Source organism: Gekko japonicus, unplaced genomic scaffold (genome assembly GCF_001447785.1).
Source record: "Gekko japonicus isolate JY-2015 unplaced genomic scaffold, Gekko_japonicus_V1.1 scaffold1077, whole genome shotgun sequence".
In the NCBI taxonomy this organism is placed as follows: Eukaryota; Metazoa; Chordata; class Lepidosauria; order Squamata; family Gekkonidae; genus Gekko; species Gekko japonicus.
In genome coordinates, this window is record NW_015176482.1 from 231,711 (window position 1) to 252,937 (window position 21,227).

General features: G+C 42.9%; 1 protein-coding gene across 1 annotated transcript in view; it reads left to right on the top strand.

Moving 5' to 3' along the window:
* Positions 1-2,538: 2,538 nt before the first annotated feature.
* The window catches only part of DISP2 (dispatched RND transporter family member 2), a 26,483-nt gene continuing 7,794 nt past the window's right edge, over positions 2,539-21,227 (top strand). The window contains exons 1-5 of the mRNA XM_015427211.1: positions 2,539-2,636; positions 16,387-16,839; positions 18,987-19,016; positions 19,715-19,838; positions 21,127-21,227. The exon at positions 21,127-21,227 is cut by the window's right edge and continues 8 nt beyond it. Of these exons, the coding sequence (XP_015282697.1) occupies positions 2,539-2,636; positions 16,387-16,839; positions 18,987-19,016; positions 19,715-19,838; positions 21,127-21,227 (806 nt within the window). The remainder of the gene's footprint in view (positions 2,637-16,386; positions 16,840-18,986; positions 19,017-19,714; positions 19,839-21,126) is intronic.

Consider the following 21,227-nt stretch of genomic DNA (forward strand, 5'->3'; position numbering starts at 1 on the left):
CATCCATGTTCAAAACGATTCATTCCCTAGATTAAAATTTTGTGACTGCAAGATTTGTGCAGATCTTATCGTTGGGTGGTTCACAACGGACTTCTGGCAACCCCATAAGGCTTTTCAAGGCAAGGGACATTCACAGGAGGTTTGCCATGGCCTGTCTCCACCTCGTGACCCTGGTGTTCCGTGGATGTCTCCCATCCAAACACTAGCAAGGGGAGACCCTGCTTAGCTCCCAAGATCTTATTGGACTAACCTGGGCTATGATACTCATGTATAAAATCTTGCCAAGTCAATCAGCCTGTGCATTTCATCTCCTTTCTTTTATTCTTTTTTAAAGGAGTCTGGGAAAGAAAAGGAATTGGTAAGCACTGCTTTTTAGCTTCAAATAAATCCTCTGCTATCTTTTTCATCAGGCGGTTTATTATTTTTTTCTGAGACACGTCAACAGTCTTGGATCTGTCAGTTGCTGTTGCTCTAATGTCAGTGATCAAGCCAATTGCTTAGCTGAATCAGACAGCATCTGTACTGCAGATTCACTCAGCAGCATCCAAATTGCTGATGGAACCTGTCATTATGAAAGCAGTTCCAGTCCCCCATCCAGTTCATAGGACTCTTTTCTTGGCCTCTAAAGCTCATTATCCCATGCTAAGAGAAGGTATCTAAACTGATATCACAGAAGGGCTTATGTTCTTTATGCTGCCTTAAGACTTCTATGGCATTAAGAGAGGAAGGGCTTATTCTGAACAGCAGTGGGATTAGTGTGCCTCCACCACAATGATTTGTAATACGTATTACTCTGGCTTTTTCACAGCATGAGAAACACAGTGGATGCCACAGTCATGGCCAAACTCATTGTCATGAGAAGGGCCAAGGTCATGGGCAATGTCAAGGACAAGGTGAGAGTCCGAAGTGTCCTACTCACTGCCACGGCCAAGCTTCTGGAGACGGACAGCACAAATGAAGCCTACCTGGATCAAGTGCCATTTAGCACAATACCATACAAATGCCATCCAATTACTTTTTTATTCAGAAATACTTATTAAGCTTTGAGGAAACAGGAACCTTGGTTGTGTTGTGTCTCTCCTACCTTTATCACTATCAATCCATTTTAATAGTCATTAAAAAAAATTAACTTGTGGCTGGTTTTGTTTTCTTTTTTTAATACCACTTCCAGGGTGAATCTTGAACTACCCACATATGTTGAGAGGCTGTTTTCTAGAACTGTGTAATGCAGAGGAATATTAAGTGATTTCTAAATAATGGATCAAGATGTACAGTCATAGGACTGCTCAGTTACATGGTTAATCTTTTCACTGATTTCCTTTAAGGATTATTAACTGTAAAATGCTTTAGGTATGAAGGAGTCTAACTAATTTTTACTTCTTCAGATTCTTGGAAATATGTTTTATGTTACTATTCAAAATTATTTTTGTCATCTATGATCATGCAATAAATTTATATTACTACTGCTACACTAGGTGGATCTCTGGGCAGCCATGAGTGGGTGTAAACCCTGATAAAATGTTTGAAAACAAGTGCCTTAGAGGTTACCCATCTTCTTTTTCCTCCCAGCTCTGTTGTGGGACCAATTGAGATATACACTAGCAATCCACATGTATCAGTAACACAAGGTGGGAGATAAGATCTTCAAAGAAGATTAAGAAAACCCAATTTTGAATTGAGGGAGAGACATTCAGGCTAACTACTTATAAGGAAGGTAAAGGTTCCAGGTATAAGGAATTGTCCAGAAACCCTACAGGGATTTTATTTTAATAGGATGTGGAGTACTTCCTGTTATTGAAAATGATTTTTTTTATTGCCTGATGGGATTTTTAAATTTATTCCTACTTTTTGAGAGGGGCTTCCAAAGTGGCTCACAGCAGCCAGAAATCCATCCAAATAAACAGGGAATTAAAATAAAGCTTTAAAAAGAATTGTAACCAGAGGTGCAATTGTTTCAGATATTTGAAACTGGTAAAAATGCCCCATCCTCTTTAATCTCTCTTTGCCAAATAGTTGTTATGACAGTAATGTTAAGAAAGTAAGACCATATTTATTCAACCGACTTATTGCAGAGACAATGAGAGGCTCCCTTTCAAAATACAATTTATTATTTAATGTTTACAGCATGGCTTTAACATTTAGAGAAACAATTAAAAAGTGACCAGGCAATAGTTATTGGGACCCATCGGTAGTGACTGATATCACGACACTAACCCACCGTTAGATGGCTTTGCCCCCTTGTTGGACAGGATGCGTTGAGAGCCTAGAAAAGACGGTGAGCCCAACTGTCCAGCAGCACCGTCCGTCGCCTCAACTCCCCCTCCCCCTCCCTTTGCTGCTATTGGACCACGTGCCCGCCTCGGCCCGGTCCCCTCCCCAGTCGTCTCTTGCAGGGTTAGCGCAGGCGCTTTGCTGGCCGAGGACGCAGCGGCTGCAGCGCTGGAAACAGCGTTCAGCACCGCGGAGCTGCGGACAGCGCCTTCCTCCCGCCGCCTCAGGACGGCGTTCGCAAGCCGGCAGGAAAGGGCGCCGAGGGCCATGGAGGGTGCGGCGGGCTCGCAGTCGCTGGACCCGTCGGCTGCCGGCGAGATGGCAGAGGCGACGCGCCCGGAGAGAGGGGGCTGCTGTTCCTCCAGGTAAGGCTCGGATGCCAGGCGTGGACCATGGGCTCCTGCAGGTCCGGCCGGGTGCTTCTTCTCCAGCCCTTGTGCCCTCGGGGTCCTCCCTCTTTCCCCCCTCCCCTCCCACCCCCCAGATCCCAGACAATGGAGGCGATCTCCTCTGGGCGAAGGGAGGCGGGGAAGGGGGGAGGGACCTGCTGCATCTACCAACTCCAGTCCGTGGGTCCCCCTCCCTTGGCATTGCAGGGCCAGGGCTGGGCGGGCGGCTCGGGGCTTCATGCCCTTCCTAATGCAGGTCACTGGGGCAGGAAGGACCTCTCTTCTCGAGAGTCTCAGGGTTCAGCTCCGCTTCGTGCATTGTTTTCTCCAGGCGCGGGCGAGGCTGTTGATCGCTTGGCTAGTGAGGGATTCCGCCCAAAGCTCTGGTCATTTATCCCCAGTGTCACTTCAGGAAGCAATACCTGACTAAACTGGGGGTTGCCGCTTCAACTGGAACAGGGTGATGTCTCTGAGCACGCTCTCCTAACGATAGCAAACGAGCTCATCAGCACGTCTGTTTGTCCGCAGCCGTAGGCCTCTTGACCCGGGATTAAAGAGAGGGACGTCACCTGCGATCCTTGACAAGAACCTGCCGTTTGTGACAGGAAGGATTTTCTCTCCCAGGCCCAGAATAAAACAAAGCAAAAGAGGAGCCTGTCTACCCTTGCGCCACAAACAAAAGAAAAGGCAGGCAAAGCTCACTCACGGCCAAGCCCGAGAAGGAGGAGCAGAGGCTGGGCCGGGCAGGCGAGTCTTAACTAGGCTATAGTGGGGTCTGTAATTCTGGCTGACCCTGCAGCGCGCAAGACAAGTGCCTGATCGGTAAGGAGCACAAACCCTACCATCCTCATAACTAGAGCTCTGGGAGTATTGTTTTGCTCTGCGGGGTCCGTGGGAAGGAAAGCAGACATTATCAGAAGGAAATATCCTAATGATAGTCATCAGGGAAGAGAGCAATCCAGAGCTGGGATATTCAGGAAACACTGATTGAGAGATCGCTCTTCCTTGGATTATTGTCATTGCTTTTGAGTAATGTGTCTCTGTGTGCATGGGCACAATCAATGCATATAGGGTATGGATTATATCTGCAGATTTGCATCACTTCATTAATAGATTTAATGACTGATCCCTCCACCCCAATTTACTTATGCATGGGGCCAAGACTCAAGATAAATAGACATGCCAGAGATATGTTTGCTCCCTCTTTCCTCTGCCAAACGTTTTGAGAACTAATTAAAATGCTTTTCCCAGACTGCAACCAAACCTGACAGATATTTTGCCTTCCAACTGAAATTATGGTTTCCCAGTGAACAATATGAACTACAGGCAATTGGCAATTATGCTAACTGGTGCTCAATATGGAATTGAACTCAATTTTGAGTTTATCTCAGAATTCATGAGGGATGGACCTGTTAACAGCTTCAGGTGGGTAGCCGTGTTGGTCTGAAGCAGCAGCACAAAGTTTGAGTCCAGTGGCACCTTTGAGACCAACAAAGTTTTATTCAAGGTATGAGCTTTTGTGTGCACATGAAAGCTTATACCCAGAATTAAACTTCGCTGGTTTTAAAGGCTGCGATTCATGATATCTAAATAGAATCTCCACATCGACAGCACATAACACACACACATTCCATGGAGTATGCATACAAATCCCAGATGAACAGTTGCCTCTGTGTCCTGCTTGCAAGGTTCTTGAATGATCACTGTTGGAAACAGATCACTAAACTAGAACACCTGTAGTAGGAGTCACTTTTTATTTTTTAATATCATTATATTTTAAACTTGAATCTTCCACAGCATTGGTGAACTGTAAACATTTTATCCTTGAAGTCACTCCCAGATTTGATTAAAAAGAAATAATTGATTAAAAAGAAATAATTATATATGTATAGCGATGTCACTCTTGTCCAGTCTTTCTAGCAGGGGCTCTCTGGGGTCTTTCACATTACCCCCTACCTGACCCTTTTACCTAGAGATGCCAGGGATTAAACCTGGGAATTTCTTAATGTAAAGTGGATGCTCTGCCTCTGAGTCACATCCCTTTCCCTAGATGACCACTTGTTCAGGATGGATAGTAGCTTTTGTTTGTTAAACTGCAAATTACCTCATCCTCAGAAAGGTGTGTGCATCACTGTGGAAAGTGCAATATATATTAGTGACTTGAAGTGATTGATTATAAACCAATTCATTATAAATCACTTGATTATAAACCAATTGATTATGAACCAATTATAAACCAATTGACTATAAACCAGACTTGAAGTGATTGATTGTAAATCAGATTGATTTAAGGGGATTTTTAGAGCATCAGTTAGTTGACTCTTGAGGTCAAAGAAGAGCATAATCTAATGGAATATGTGCACATGAGCTCATACATATACAACATCTTCTCATGTAGTACTGGATTAAACACAGAGTGCCATCCTAAACAGACTTCAATGGTCTTAGAAGGCTACCTTGGTACCTCCCAAGATCTTTTCCTACAAATATCAGAGATTGGACAACTAATATAATATTCTATGGGACTCGACTGTGCGACTGAACAACAACACATTTATGGAAATATTGAAGACACAGAAAAAACAAATGGGAAGAATGGAAACATTTCCAGCATTTGCTTTGCTATCAATACCACACAAATAAAACCATGCAAACACAATAAAGAACTTGCCATTTTCCTTGTACATGGCACTGACAATCTGAGAGTTGCTTTAAGTAGAGATGTTCACTGCCTCTCCACAGAGAAAATCTCTCAGATCCTTATACCAGCTGCCCAATTCGGTTAGGGCCCTTTGCTGCAATGTATAAATAAAGCATTAGAATTCTGTGCTGGGCCAGATGAAAGGTCCATGTAGCTCATCATACTCTTTCCAGCAGTTTGCTACCCTTGAGCAGCTCATATAAACAGCAGGATACTGGTATTCTTTGCCCATTGTTTTTATTAGGCTACGGTAGTCTGCATATCTGATTGGAACAATTGCAGGAGCATCATCATGAGTAGCAGAGTCCACCTAGTAGAAAACTATGTAAAACAGTCAGTGACCGTTGTCTATTTTGGGAAGTAACAAATTTAGCCATCAGAGAGAAGGATGCTTCAACTGGAGGATCATCAAAGGGGTCTTTGCTTGAGGGGTAGGGTCTGCTTGCCCTCCGTCTACCAGATAATATTGATTCTTTGGCTTCCATTTATTCTTTGGTGTAGCAATCTCAGCTTTATTCAAGACCACCTTTTGTTTTTTCCTACAAGAGACCTGGGTGTCTCCCTGAGTGCTGGAAAGAATTTGACTAGATGCTGCCCTTCATGTTCATAAAGGGAGAATGCTGCTTGTTTTCTCTCTCCTTTGTCTAAGTGAACTGGTGCAACCTGCAAACCTATTTTGCACCCAGAACCATCTACTTTCATTCCAGAGAGCCAGTTTGGTTAAGTGCGTGGACTCTAATCTGGGAGAACCGGGTTTGATTCCCCACTCCTCCACTTGCACCTGGCTGGATGACCTTGGGCAAGCTGTAGTTCTGATAAGAGCTGTTCTTGAAAAAGAGCAGGTTCTGTCCGAGCTCTCTCAGCCCCACCTACCTCACAGGGGGAAGGAAGGGGAAGGGAAAGCAGTTTGTAAGCTGCTCTGAGACACCTTTGGGTAGTGAAGGGCGGGGTGTAAATCCAATCTCTTCTTCTTCTTCATTTAATCTGCAGCACATCCTGTTTTCCATTTTAAGACTACCACTTTTGAATTTGGGCTTTGCCATCATATCTTGGAACAGATTTACTTTCTTCCCATTCCCCTTTTTGTTTTGTTACTGAACATCCAGGCCAATGAAGACTCTAGAGAACTTGAAAGTCTGCACACTATTTTGTGATGTTTTGATTGGTCTTAATAAAGGGTATTATATGACTTCTGTCTTTTTTGGAATTTGTCAGTGTACCAGTGCAGCAACTTGATCACCCCATGTACATTTAAGACCTCCTCAGTCTCTGTCCTGCGCATTCTCTTGGTTTACGGTGAGAGACTTTTTGCTTTGCCCTGTATCTCATTGATCAGTGAGGTCTTTTGTTAGTCACAATTTGGCTGGTATTCCAATCGTCTTCTTTCTGTCCAGCACCTTCAAACTGGGTGCTGTGTTCTTTCATTACTCTCTTTGTGATTGAGCTGTTTTGCTCCCCCTGTCTGGTAAAGAGCTCTGTAGTGTTTGCTACAAGTAGATCCAATAAAAGATATGCTCACTGAGCTAGTCCTTTGTTTCAAAATCCCTCTGGAATACGCTGTGCAAGTCTCGAATGCCAAATCTCTGCATGTTCAAAGCTGTATCATTACTCACTCTGCCCAAAGTGGTATCAATACTGGCTTAGCCCCAGCACATAAAACTCACTTTCAGCCTGCTTGCCCATACTGATAGTGTGTGTGTGTGTGGGGGGGTACTAGCCAGGCAAACGGTGCGCCTAAGCCTTAACATAACCCACCTTTCCTTGGTGGCTTAGTCAAATCCAGGCTACTGGTATTTCTGTACCATAGCAACACTTGACCAGATCTGTTAGTCCCTTTGCAAAGAGAGGTATCTCTGACAAGAGACACATAATGTCAAATAAATTGGATAAAACTTAAACACAAGAGAAAGCAATGGACAATAGCTGAGTATCATTGATATATTTAACATGGCCAAAGCTTTGGATACTTAAATCCAGAGACTGGAGCCTCAGGTTTGCAGAAAAATCTAAAATCTTTTTTTAAATAATATTTTTTTATTAAATTTTATTAAATAATAAAAGCAGCATATATAACTTTAAGAGATTCATGTCCTCTCAGTGGCCATTCTAAGGGTTGCTATGCAACCACAACAGTATTGTCATCTGTCAGGCACTGGTTTCTGCAGTAAAATGCAGGAGAAGTGGGTGGGCCCCTTTTCAGACCTGTTTTGGACATTGAGGGGGGGGGGACTCAATGTGGCCATGTTAGGCAGCAGCCACTGAGCAACTAGATACCACACAACTTGTATTACTCACCCAGGACTGGCTTCTTACTACTGTTAAACACTTGCAAAAATAAGGACAGTTCTGCAGATTACAACAATGGAAGGCAGATGAGTAACATTCTCAAACTCCAAGTGCACGTAGAGCTCATGCCCCCATGGAGGCGACTGTGAGATGTCTGGTTTAAAAAGAAAAGGCATCATTGGATTAATGCATGGAACTGAATTATTATTGACCAGTTGTTTATTTTTCTGGGCAAGATGCTTGGCAAAGAGGGACAAAAATGAAAGTTACCTAGTTCCTTAGCAGTGTGGCTACAGACTCATTTGTGGTACTGATAATGTCTTAATTGCTCTAGTGGATGATCTACAAGTGCAGATAGATGGGAGGAGAATGGCCTTGTTTTGTTGTTTGTTTGTTTTTTAGATTGACCTTTTTAATTAAACTGCATTGAACAAAACAAAGAAAGCAATACATAGTACAATAATACACAATGGAAAATACATATTAATTCCAATTTACGGTCAGTTTTCCAAATTGTATATTAAAATTCCTAGAGTGACAGATTTTTTGAACCTAAAATTAGATAAATAGATGAATAAAGTTACAATTGTAACAAGTCAATAGGATACACATTATTTGGTACTTTATCATTTGAGACCATGTATTCTAACAGAGAATACCAGACCGCTAAAAAACGGTGTCTGTGTTTGGTATTATCAGCTTGCATGTTATTATAAGCTATCTTTTCCATAACATAAAATTGCCAGATCTTATCATACCATAAGGTGACTGAAGGGGGCAGATTATTTTTCCATTTAACAGCAATTGAGGCTCTGGCTGCTGCTAGCAGAAAATCAATTAATATTTTCTTTGACTTTTGTAAATTACAATCCTCCCACAGAGATAGTAATAAAAGTTCTGGTCTTTTTGGAAGAAGACAACCTGTTATAGTGTTAATATGTTTGATTATCAAATCCCAAAAGTGGGTTATATGCAGACATGACCACCAGCAATGGAAGAAGGAGGCTATGGAGCCACATCCCTTCCAAGATAGTAAGCTCGTAGAAGGATAAATATTGTGCAATTTCTGCAGTGATAGATAACACCATGTTAAAATCTTGAATGATTGCATTTTGATATTAATAGATTTTGACTGCAAAGTTGAAGAGTTCCAGATATATTGTTGGCTAGATAAAGTCGCGTTACAATCCTGCTCCCAACTTTTTTGGAAAGAAAATGACACATGAGTATCAATTTGTCCCAGTATCTTATATATTGTAGAAATCAGCCCTTTAAAGGAGTTAGTTTCAGCCTTTATAAGAGTTTCAAATGGGGTAATAGGTCTCATTCTAAGACTAGTAAACAGCGGGAAGGCTAATAAATACTGTAATTGCAAATATTGATACCAAGGTAGTTTGAAGCCTGCTTTTTTATCCAGTTCAGTTTTATCCATTATAACACCTTTTCTAGAGATATCTACTATTCTTGTTAAACTAGCTTCCTTCCATTTTATAAAAGCAATTTTGACCCATATGAAGATAATAAAGATGGAGTAGAAACAAGTTTCAAACATTTTGCATCCCATATTTTTAGTAAAGGTGTGAGAAAATCTGCTTTATTTATACTTGCAGGTCTGTGTTGTTTTTTACTCCACATCACATCTTGCAGAGATAGTGATGGAGTATAACCTTGTTCTATTTGTTTCCAATCAGGAACAGCCATGGGAGAAAGCAGCATCACCAAGTGTGATAGCTGAGCTGCCTCATAGTACCTCTTCAGATCAGGAAAACCCATTCCTTCCATTTTTGTTGATTGACTTAGAATTTTAAAACTGATTCTTGGTCTATGAAAACCCCATAGGAATCTATTCAGTGTTGATTGCCACTGTTTAAAGTAAGTGTCAGCTATTATAATTGGGATAGTCCTAAAATAAAATAAAAGTTTGGGGAAAGCAAAAGCTTTAACCAGATTAAGTATATCTGCCAATGTTAACAGGAGTTTATTCCACCTTTGAAGGTCAGACTTGATTTCTTTGAAGTTTTTTATATGGTTGACTTTCAGGTTATCTTTTAGCTCCCATGTGATCCAGACTCCAAGTTGACGCCAGGACTCTGTTATCCATTTATAACAAAAAAAAAAATCAATACATTTTTTAGTATTTGGTGTAACACCAATTGGGTATAACTCGGTCTTATTTAAATTGACCTGTAGACCGGAAACCTCTTTAAATTGTTTCAAAACTTTATCGACTTCAAATAAGAATGTAGCAAGGTTTGTTAAATATAAAGACATATCATCTGCAAAGAGACAGAGGCCTTGTTGAATTTCCTGTGTCTCTCAGCCGGTTTTGAAAGCATTGATCATGGTAGTCTTTCTGGGTCACCTACCTAATTTGGGAGTTTGGGGCACTGCATTATGGCAAACCTACTCCTACTTGCCCAGCAGAATCGATGCTGGGAGAACTGCTACTCTGCCCTGTGGGTCTTCTCCAGTGAGATTCTGTGGAGTATGACCTTGGCCTAATAGTCTTTAACACCTTCACGAAGCCACTGGAAGATATGACATGAAGTGCCTTTGGTGTGCTGGTGATATTCTTCTCTACTGCTGCCTTTAAGCAGAGCCAGATATATTGGTAGAAGCCCTGAACAGATTTCTGGAACGAGAAACAGGTGGGACTGAATAAATCATGGCTTGGTCAAAGCAAGATCTTCATATTGGGAGTATGAGGTCCAACTGACCTGGGAACGTGTGGTTCCCCAGTGGCAGTCAAGGATCAGGTCACAGTCTGAGGAGCTTTTGGACTGCTCATGGAATTCCATGTCCAGGAGTGCCATTTACCATCTTGAGCTGATACCTACCTCTGCTCCTAGAAAAATGGTGAGTTGCTACCATGATGCATGACTTGGTAACGTCCATGTTGGAATGGTTTAATATGCTCTGGGTGAAGCTACCTTTGAAGACAATTTGGAAACTTCAGTTAACTCAAAATGTGGCAGCCTGAAGAAGTGAGCTATAGACAATATATAAAATTGATATTAAAAGAACTGCATGAGGTTCCTTCCATATGAAGAAGAAGAGAAGAAGAGATTGGATTTATACCCCACCCTTCACTACCCAAAGGTGTCTCAGAGCGGCATACAAACTCCTTTCCCTTCCCCTCCCCACAACAGACACCCTGTGAGGTAGGTGGGGCTGAGAGAGCTCTTGACAGAAACTGCTCTTTTTCAGGAACAGCTCTTATCGGAACTACGGCTTGCCCAAGGTCATCCAGCCAGGTGCAAGTGAAGGAGTGGGGAATCAAACCTGGTTCTCCCAGATTAGAGTCCACGCACTTAACCACTACACCAAAATATGAACTTGCTTCCCCCCTTGCTGTTTGCTAAGAACCCTGGAGAAGGATCCAAGTCCTGTTTTAGTGCCAAACAGCAAGAGACATAAGAACATAAGATGAGCCCTGCTGGATCAGACCAGTGGTCCATCTAGTCCAGCCTCCCATCTCACAAAGTAGCTAATCAGTTCCTCTGGACAGCTAACTACAGGGCATAGAGACTGGGAGAATCCATGGCTGGATTAGACGAAGGAACAAAAGTTATGGAAATGAGTCACTGCTATTTACAGCTGACAAGTTGGGTTCAGTAAGAGGGGTGTTAATGAGCATGAAGATGGTGAAATGAGGGACCCGTAAAGCTGCTTGGTGGTGTTGCATGAACTCTGCAATTTATTCTGGCCAAGGGTTGTACAAGAGATCACCAGGCTCAAAGGATTCCTTACTCTCCCTCTGCACCATCTCTTGTCTCTTTTTGTCTCTGCATTTTAACTTGGCTTTGACATCACACAGTATGAAACATCACCTAGCAATATCCAGCCTGCACTGTGACCACAGGAGTCAGACTCACTCACTCATTAATGTGATGCTTCAGCAGCTGCTTTAATGGACTCAAGAGTCTCACTTTGAAAGCTAGTTGGCCATTCTTCTCCAGAACATATTCTGTCTTATAGTGGGAAAGCAAACCTTGCCAATCATAAATCCAATTCCTGTTTTGTTGTGAAAGAAACACGAATGTCACTCTTTCAAAACTACCAGATTGCAGAAAGTTCCAGGCCCTCCATCTGCAGTGGGGTGGCCCCATATCCATATGCCATGCATGGGTAAAATGACTCACACCCTCCACCCGCAATGAAATAATATAATTCTTGTGTCCATCTGTACAAAGATCCTCCAAAGACAGGCTCTCACAGATGGAAGAACAGAAGCCAAGTGTATGCCTTGCCCAAGATCTCCTACTCAATCTGCGGTGTCACAACATAGTATGTGGGCGGTTTAGCAAAATCAGGGGGAAGGAACCAGTCTGGGCAAGACTAAAATCTCAACTCTGTCATAGACTCAGCAAATCCGAGAATAAGAGCACAGCACCTAAACACAGCCAAAGAACTCTTCCAGCCACATTTCTGTCTTCTTTTTACAGCTCCTTTTTACTTTTTTGGGAGTCTAGAAGAAGAAGAGGAAGAGGTTGGATTTATATCCTGCCCTTCACTACCCGAAGGAATCTCAGAGCGGCTTACAAACTCCTTCCCTTTCCCCTCCCCACAACAGACACCCTGAGGTAGAACAGCTCAAGTTTTCAAGAACAGCTCTGACAGAACTACGGCTTGCCCAAGGTCATCCAGCAGGTGCAAGTGGAGGAGTGGGGAATCAAACCCGGTTCTCCCAGATTAGAGTCCACGCACTTAAACCCTGCACCACACAGTCTACAGCCAAGGAAGCCCAAATAGCCTCTAGTAAATTTGTATTTCAAGGCAGGGCAGGACTGAGGAGTACTAGATGGGCCTTTGTAATCTTATGCACCTGGAATTAAGCCCAGTGAAACACTGTGCACCTTGGGGCCAAACTAGATGATACATCTGCCAAGAGTCAGGTCGGGGTTCCCTGACACAAATTGCAGACATGCCTGGGTTGGAGCGCCACCATTTCTTTAGAGGCGTGTTCACACAGTACACTGTGTTCATTTTTCTCCAGCATGGGTATGCATAGCATCAGCATGCTTTTGGCAAGTGTGGGGACCAACAAATCAGGTGCTGTGTTGCCCTTCTGTCCATGCTTCAGGTTCTTTTTAATTTTTTAAAATGACACAGGTCATTTATGCAATGGAATATTCATCATTTTTAATTAAATTGAAAATTGTTTCAAGGGAGTGAGTTTGTGACTAACACAGATGCCAGCCAATCAATGCTGTGTACAGCTGACTTCTTCTGCAAATACCCCAAGCCAGTTTCCCCCAGCACAGTTCTGGAAAGAAGATTGTTCACTTGAACCACACGTGCTTCCCCAGAGAGCCCCCCACCACCACACACACTCAAACAATGTTCCCTTTGTCTTGGCCTCCTTCATTTCTGTTCTCGCCTCCTTTATTTCTGGTCAGAACAAGAATCTTCTCGGTACTGGCCTATGAAAATGACAGGGAGACAAATAAGAGGCACACAAGCAGCTGAAATGCAAAAATTAGAGCTCCTGGCTCCCACCTTCTCTTTGCTCTCTGCTCAGGCGAATCTCTCTCTTGTTTCTCTCTTTGTTGCATCCAGCTGGGCTAGACAAAATGGAGCAGTTAGGTCACCGCTTTGAAGCTGCAGGCTGCTACTGTTTTGTGGTTGGGAGAACTGTTCCACTCACACTGTAGCCCCAACATTGCTAAATACATAGTGCAGCTACAAGTGGGAATCACTGAGCACCCCAGTCTCTTCTGGTTGCTCTTTTCAGTTGCATCCTCACCGTTTGATTAATGGATGAACATATGTAGGACATTATTACAGAGTTTTTTAAACAGTACCGCATGAAGATTAAAGAGCCTTGTCATATTGTCTGTTGCTTAGAAAAATCATAGTGATGTGATGCCCTAATAAAAAGATACATAAATTGCTGTTAATACATAGAGCTGGTCATTCTGTTCAGCAGTGGCGGCTGTAACAGAAATATTTAATGAGCTGGAAAGCCAGCACTAATTGGCTTAGCAGGCAGTTAATTGGCCTGTCATTTTGCTTAAACAAGCAGGTGTGAAACTACACTTAGCAAATATGGCTCTTCCACATCCTTTAATATTTTTATTCTGAACTGTGGAATCTTTGAACTAGTTCTAAAAAAAATTCTTTCCAGTTTCATTTGTTAGAACTTGGGCCTTTTAAAAAACCCACTTCCCTTTGCATGAGAATCTAGCATTTCTATCAACACATGTTCCAACTGATGCCAGCATGAAAACGAGAAACTTGCATTTAGAAAAATGAAATTGATTGTCAAAGGATTCTAGCAGGATCTTGTAGGTGACTCAAAATGTCTTGGGGCCTATATTCAAATTACAATGAGCACTGTGTATGCTTGTTTTACAATGTCATCTTGTTTCTTTTAGCTTTTTCTTCAATGTATGACAACAGAAATTGGCAATTTAAAAAATCTAGCTTTTTCTAGCAATTTCTCAGTTCCTGCTATCATGGTTTATGGTCTGTAAAGCTGCCAGTTAACATGCTTGCCGATGAATTTTATATCTTGCTCTAGAAAAATCAATAGCTGACTCCTCCCCTTTTCCTAGCTACAGAACATAAACATATGTTAGGATCTAGTATGCAGTCTGGTGTTGTGTGTGTGGTGTTTAGAGAGTCGGACTAGGATCTGGGAGGCCTAGGTGGAATCTCCACTCATGCCATGGAAGCTTGCTGGGTGACCTTGGGCCAGTCACATGCACAGGGTTGTTGTGAAGATAAAATGGAGGAGGGAAAAACAATGCAAGCCACTTGGGGTCCCCACTGGGAGGAAGGTGGGGTATACATATTTTGATGCATTTTCCCCTGAATCAGAAGGCCAGTGTGATCTAAATTCAAAGGGCAAGTGTTGACCAGTAGATAAAAATGCCCATCACTGCATTAAAACCTTGAGGTATAAAATTAACAAGTGTTGACAGGGTAAATATTCCAGAAGAAAGAAAAATACAGTAATTTTGTTGTTTGCTGTCTTCTCGGGGCACTGTAAGGGAAAGAGAAGGTGTGAGAATATGTTTGACCTGGTAAATGAAAACTAAATTAAGCCTGCAGGAGTTCTTTATTTTTCGGATCCAGCTTCCTGGCAAGTTGAGAACACACCTTTACGGACTGCAGAACTGCTATGCTGATTCCTTGTGTTTTTCCAAAATCACAGTGATCTGGTAGTTTTAATTTTCTCTCTAGAGACAGATCATGGTGTGGTGAATATAAACCAGCACAGAATTAAAGATTATCTATATGTGGGAATTCACCAGTAAACTGTAGCTTGAATAGGATCTGAAATCAGTGTAGTGGCTGAGATATTTAAGAGCAAGGGGACAACTTGCTGTTGAGAATAATACAGACACCTCAAGACTGAGTCTGAGGATTCAGACACTGTTTTCAAACCATTAAAGGACTAACATTATCCAAGGGTGTAGACTTTCCAATTTCCCGGGGGGGGGGGCTGGGGCTGGGCCAGAGGCATTGCTTTGCTAGGAGCAAGGGTGGCTCCCGGGGGAGGCTGAGCACCTTCCTGAAAATTTCGGCGGGGGCTGAAGCCCCGCCGCCCCCACGAAGATTACGCCTAAGCAGCAATCATGTGGTTGATGAACACTGAAGGGATACATATGAAAAGATACAAGGAACCATACTTTCAAATGTCAAAACACCCTTCATCATAATATGCAAGTAGGTTTGGAGATCCCCAAGCCTGTATATCTCAGTCTTATATCCCAAACTGGGATATAAGGGCTCAGGGATTTCCATGCCTACCTGTATCTGATAAAGACAACTTTTTTGTGGGTTGTGTGTGTACTTGCATGCCTGGAAGTCATGGTAACTTCTGGCGACCCCTAGTGGGGTTTATATGTTTCAGAGCGGTGGCTTGATTGCCTCCCTCTGCATCCCAGCGCAGTATTCCTTGGAGGTCTCCCTTCCAATTACTTGCCAGGGTCAGCCCCACTTAGCTTCTGAGATCTGGTGAGATTGGGCTTGCCTGGGCTATCCAGGTGAGGTTGATGGAGAGAACTTTGACTCTTGAGATATTATACCTAAGGTTGCCAATCTCTAGGTGGCCTCTGGAGACCTCTCGCTATTACAGTTGAACTGCAGACAACCAGGACAAAATGCAGACAACCTGGAGAAAATGGCTGCTTTGGGGAGTGGACTCTGTGGCATTATACCCAGCTTAGGTCCCTCCCCACCCCAAACTCCGCCCTCTCCAGGCTCCATCCTCCAGATCTCTAGGTATTTCTCAACCTGGAGCTGGCAACCAAACTTATACCCAAAAATCTTGTTGGTCTCTAATGTGTCACTGGACTCAAATCCTGCTCTTCTACTGCAGACCAACACAGCTATGCACCTGAAACTGTCCTTTTCATATGTTGCTTTGCAAACACAAGGGCTAGCAGCTTGCATCTAAAAGTCCTCTTTTTTTGCTGTTCTATAAATAAAACACATAGTTTTCTAAACAAAAAAGTTCAGCAAAAGTTGTCCAGTAGCACCTTGAAGACCAACATGATTTTTTCCTGCAGTACTGAAAACACATGATCAGCATCTTAAGAGGGCCTACAGTTTACATGGCCAGAATTAATCAAACACCAATTTTCCATTGAATTCTTCTAAATTCAGCCTCTTATCTCAAACATGGATTGTCATTGTTAATTTTCCCATAGCACTCTAACCACATCCATACGCTGTCTCTAATGCCGGAAGTTGGGAATTCACATAACCTGTCTTTATTTCTTTTTACAGAGAACAAATAAATCCAGAACCTTGTCAAAACTGTCTTAATGTGCCAGAGATCAGGAAGACGGAGTCAAGTCACAGTGGAGCTAACTGGGAAAGGAGATGTCCGGTCCATCACTGCCCAATCGATACTTCTCCCAGCTCAGTGAGATACCACCAGCCCTCATCCAGCCATATGCATGCACCAATATCCACTCGATCCAATGGCCAAGTGCCATCTGGCTCCCAGGACTCTTTTCAGCCTCACCTGTATTATCATTGCAACCAGCAAGAAACCCGAAGCAGCTATGCCTTGCCCCATCTGCCTGGGCACGGGGAGAGAGCTACGTTGTGCTCTCATCACTCTAGTGGAGATTTGTCATCCTCTCCTCAGCATGAGACCACTGAAAGCAGATGGAAGCAGTGGCCACAAGACCAGCAGCAGTTACGGCGGATGCAACACCACATTGTAACAGTGAGGTAAGGCTTAATTTTGACAGCAAACGGAATGTCTCCTTGGACTTCTGTAGGTTTACAGAAGAACAATATGAAGCATTTCACCATGTCTCATCTCATGTGATTTGGGGGGGGGGGTTAATACATGTAAGATGTTTTGTATGTACACCTCTAGTTGTAAAGTACCTGCAGATGTGTAAATATTCATTCGGGGAACCAGGAATTGGTTATGATGCCCTATCTGGTGTGCATTTTAATGGCAAATATGAGTTTGCAACCACATAACATATAAGGTTCCACTGTGTCCCTGATTTAAAGTTATCCTCAGATGTGAATTTCAAAACCCAAATCTGGTGGTTTGCAATTCATACTCAAAAAATGATGGTCACAGTCACAGAACAGACCGCAAAAAGAAGAAACTGTGAGGTAACTGCGCTAGATAATATTTCAATAATAATCACAAAAGTGTACAAAAATGTGTGCAGAAAATTATATAAATATACAAGACAATAAATGATGTGTTGACGATGGTCTCCGGAATGCTCTATCGTTTCGATACTGTTCTTCTTCCGAGAATGAATGAAAACAGCGACTCTTGGTCTGTCTTTTCAACTAGTGGGTATCAAAAATCCATAATATTCACCGATGTATCATGACTTAATTGCAACAGTTTCTCTGACAGAATGTCTCTTGCAATTAAGTCATGATACATCGGTGAATATTATGGATTTTTGATACCCACTAGTTGAAAAGACAGACCAAGAGTCGCTGTTTTCATTCATTCTCGGAAGAAGAACAGTATCGAAACGATAGAGCATTCCGGAGACCATCGTCAACACATCATTTATTGTCTTGTATATTTATATAATTTTCTGCACACATTTTTGTACAATTTTGTGATTATTATTGAAATATTATCTAGCGCAGTTACCTCACAGTTTCTTTCGTCTTTTTGCAGTTTGCAATTCATAGTCAAATCTGAATTGTGAAATGTTGCTGAGTTTTGAATTGGTGCAAGATTTCATTTAATCTCTAAGTTTAAAGGTCATAGTATATCCTTCATGGCAAGAGTGCTGCTATGTAGATCCCTTAATGTCGGCTGATGCCGCCATGGTTTGGGTTGTGTTCTTCCCGCTTCCCCTCCTTCTCTCCGCTCCCCTCCCTTCTCCTGGAATGCGCTCCAGGTTTCTTCCCGTTATCTCTGCTGTGGCCTTGAAGCTGTGCTCGGCTGCACCGCTTTTTCCCGCTGAGAGCCAAGGGCCATTTTCTTTTGAGCGCGATTGCGTGCTCTTGCTTATTTGTCTGCGCCCATCAGGGGGACCTTATGAACTAGGTATAATAGCTTGTCTTCCCGCCTAAACCTCCATTCATGACACAAAGTGTGTCATATGATGACCTGAGTGTCTTTCTCAATAAACTGCACCTTTATCAAGGAACATTGTTGAGCTTGATTGACTTGGGACTCTGACACTTGACCTCTTTGCTCCTGCCTGTCTTGTTCTTGAGACACTGCAGGGATATATCTCCCTGGCGGCATGCAGTTGTTAATCTTTATAACAACCTTGTACTTTACCTGATCTATACGGAAGTAAGAGCAATTGAGTTGATATAATGGGATATCAAGTAAGCTGCTGTATGTGGGAGAATTTCAAGTATGACCCCCTGGGACCTCTTGCTGTTCTGCTGAAAAAACATCATAGTCAAGAAGACTATAGAAGAGAAGAGTAGCTAGAAATAGCATCTATTTATCATCATTGGAAATCTCAGTAGATTATTCTATGAATCTTCAAATCTGTTAAAATAAATCCATGCCACTATCGACAGTCAGTACCAAAATCAGCCCCCAGTTGTCAAATGGAGGGGGGGAAATGGAGGGGGGGAAATCTATTCAGTTGCATGAGAAAGTAAGACATTTCCTCTGTAGATGCTGCAGCTCAGCTGAAGGTTTAATGGACCTATTTAGTAGTGGCTCACAGTAAGCCAAGAGGGTCAATAAGCCAGCAGTCTCCAGACAACCAGCCTTGTCCTGCTAGCTAGAGTTCTTTGGCTGGTGCTGGGTTATGTTGCTCTGACTTTGTGCTTTGCCTGCCCAGAAGGGTTGACACTCTCATTAACAGAGAACTCTGCTTGGCATGAAACTAATCAGTGCATGAATATCTTTCTCTCTGCAGACATGACAAAGCATTCCGGATGCCAAAGAGGTAGGTGACTATCAATCATTTCCTGTCTTTTTAGCCCATTACCATTTTTCCTCCTCATACTCTGCTATTAGGAAGGAGACAATGCATTATTCTTGGTAACATCCCAGGCAGGTAAAGAGCTGCACTGCAGCAACATTAGCAAGTTCACAGCTCCTCATCGGTTTGGAAGTGTGCTTTTTGTTTCCTTCTTCTTTCAGTGGATGTACTCTTCTCCGACAAATGCCCACCAATATTAATTAGCTTGGCAAAAGTAGGGAAATTGCCTTATCACCATTTACCGCTATTGGTTCCTGTGTTTTTTTCATGGCACTTGAATTTTACATAATAACATCACGTATTATACTTCCTGTATTTCATGGCCTGTTGACTCTATGGCATTGTACCATGCCGAGGCCCCTCCCCTCTCCCAACCCTGCCCTCTCCCGGATCCACTCTCAAAGTCTCCAGGTATTTTCCAACCCAGATCTGGCAACCCTAGCTCCTACGTAAAGGCCAGGACTGTTGTGTGCAAGGGCAGACAGACCTATCACGGGGTCTTACATGCTAATTCAGTTGATCACTCCATTATTAGCCTTTTCAAGGAAATTTTTAACTGGTAACACCAAAGGAAAGAAGTCCCAGTTCTGCTTCATATATTTTTTCCAACCATGTTTCAAAAAAGGCTAAACCAGTGCTTGTTTTCCTCTTGCTTGTTTCAGTTTTTCTCAAGTGATTGCAGAGTGGCCAGTTGCAGTCTTGCTTTTCTGTTCGGTTACAGTGTTGATCTGTACTTTGGTGGGTCTATTGGTGGGAAATTTGCCTGATTTTTCTGAGCCCTTAATGGTGAGTTCATCCAGATGATGTGGATCTATCACTGTTGATTGGAAGTAGTGATGATGCTAAGTTTCAGAACTGGAGAGGATCAGAAATCTGTACAGCTTAAGTAATATGTGATCGGAATGATCGGAGCCCAAGCCCTTTTGGATTTTCGTCTGGCTCATAAATGTCCGCCCATTCTAAGCCAGGGCTCTAGTCGGGGGGGAGCTCTCAGGTACGGAGCTCCGGAAGAGAACCTCTAGGGGGCGGGGCGGTCACGTGGTGAAGCCCCGCCCCCTTCTTTACCCCGCCCTCTGCTTCGATCCTCATTCCGTTTGGGAATGAGGATGAAGCAGGAGGGTAAGTAGCCGGGCCTTCTGACACACTTCCGGTGATGTCAGGGGGTGTGGCCTTCTGTCACTTCCGGTGATGTCAGGGGGCGTGGCATATGCAAATAAGTTATGCTAATGAGTTATGCTAATGAGCTCCGGCAGCTCTTTTTCTACAACAAGACCCCTGTTCTAAGCTATCCCACCACCCACTTCTTACCAAACTTATCTCCCAGCAAAAGAAATTGAAGGGTACAAAGGTGAAGACTGTCTCTTGAGTCTTCATTAGTTCCTTGTGCAAAGATCCCCGGAATCTGTAGTTTGCCAGAACTTCTGAACCTTTCGTAAGGACCCAGAATTCCTGGCAAAATCATGTCCTGGGAAATTCTATTAGTAAGGCCCAACAAGCAGCAAGCATTTGCCCTTTCCCCATCACCATTACTGGAAGTTTTATGGAAAGAACAGGATCTCTCATAAGGACAAAAAAAGACAGCTACTGGGAAGGCTGGGGGTAGCTGGCAGTTGATAGGGAAGCAGTTGGATTGGAACCTTCAGTACAAGACCAAGCTTTCTTCAGAATTTTCTGTAGGGAAAAAGAAAGCTCAGGAAAAAGGGAGCTCAACCTGAATCAAGATGGGGGAGGTCAGCTGTTTCTATCATGTGACATGGTTTGCAAAATGGGGGGGGGTTAGCCCAACTATGCTTCACCGATGTCCTAATCTCCATTTGATTAACATGTATTACTTGGAACCTGGAGCAGACCCACGCAGTTAATTTAGGATTAATTATTGTGGTGCCATCTCATGGCCATATAAAAAGGTAAAGGTAAAGGTTCCTAATGGCACCTTAAACCTGTACATGTTGGAGAAACAGGACTAATTTGAAAAGGCTCTACATTTCTGCTGTGCCTGATGAAATGTGATAAGATATAAATATAACAACTGTGTTTAAAATCTGAAAGCCATTTTTTTCTCCCATTTAAATAGGGATTTGAACCACGAGACACTGATATAGGCAGAAAGCTCACAGTCTGGAGGAACATGAAAAGGCAGACGGGCAATAAAAATAATCTGTCACCCTTTCCCTA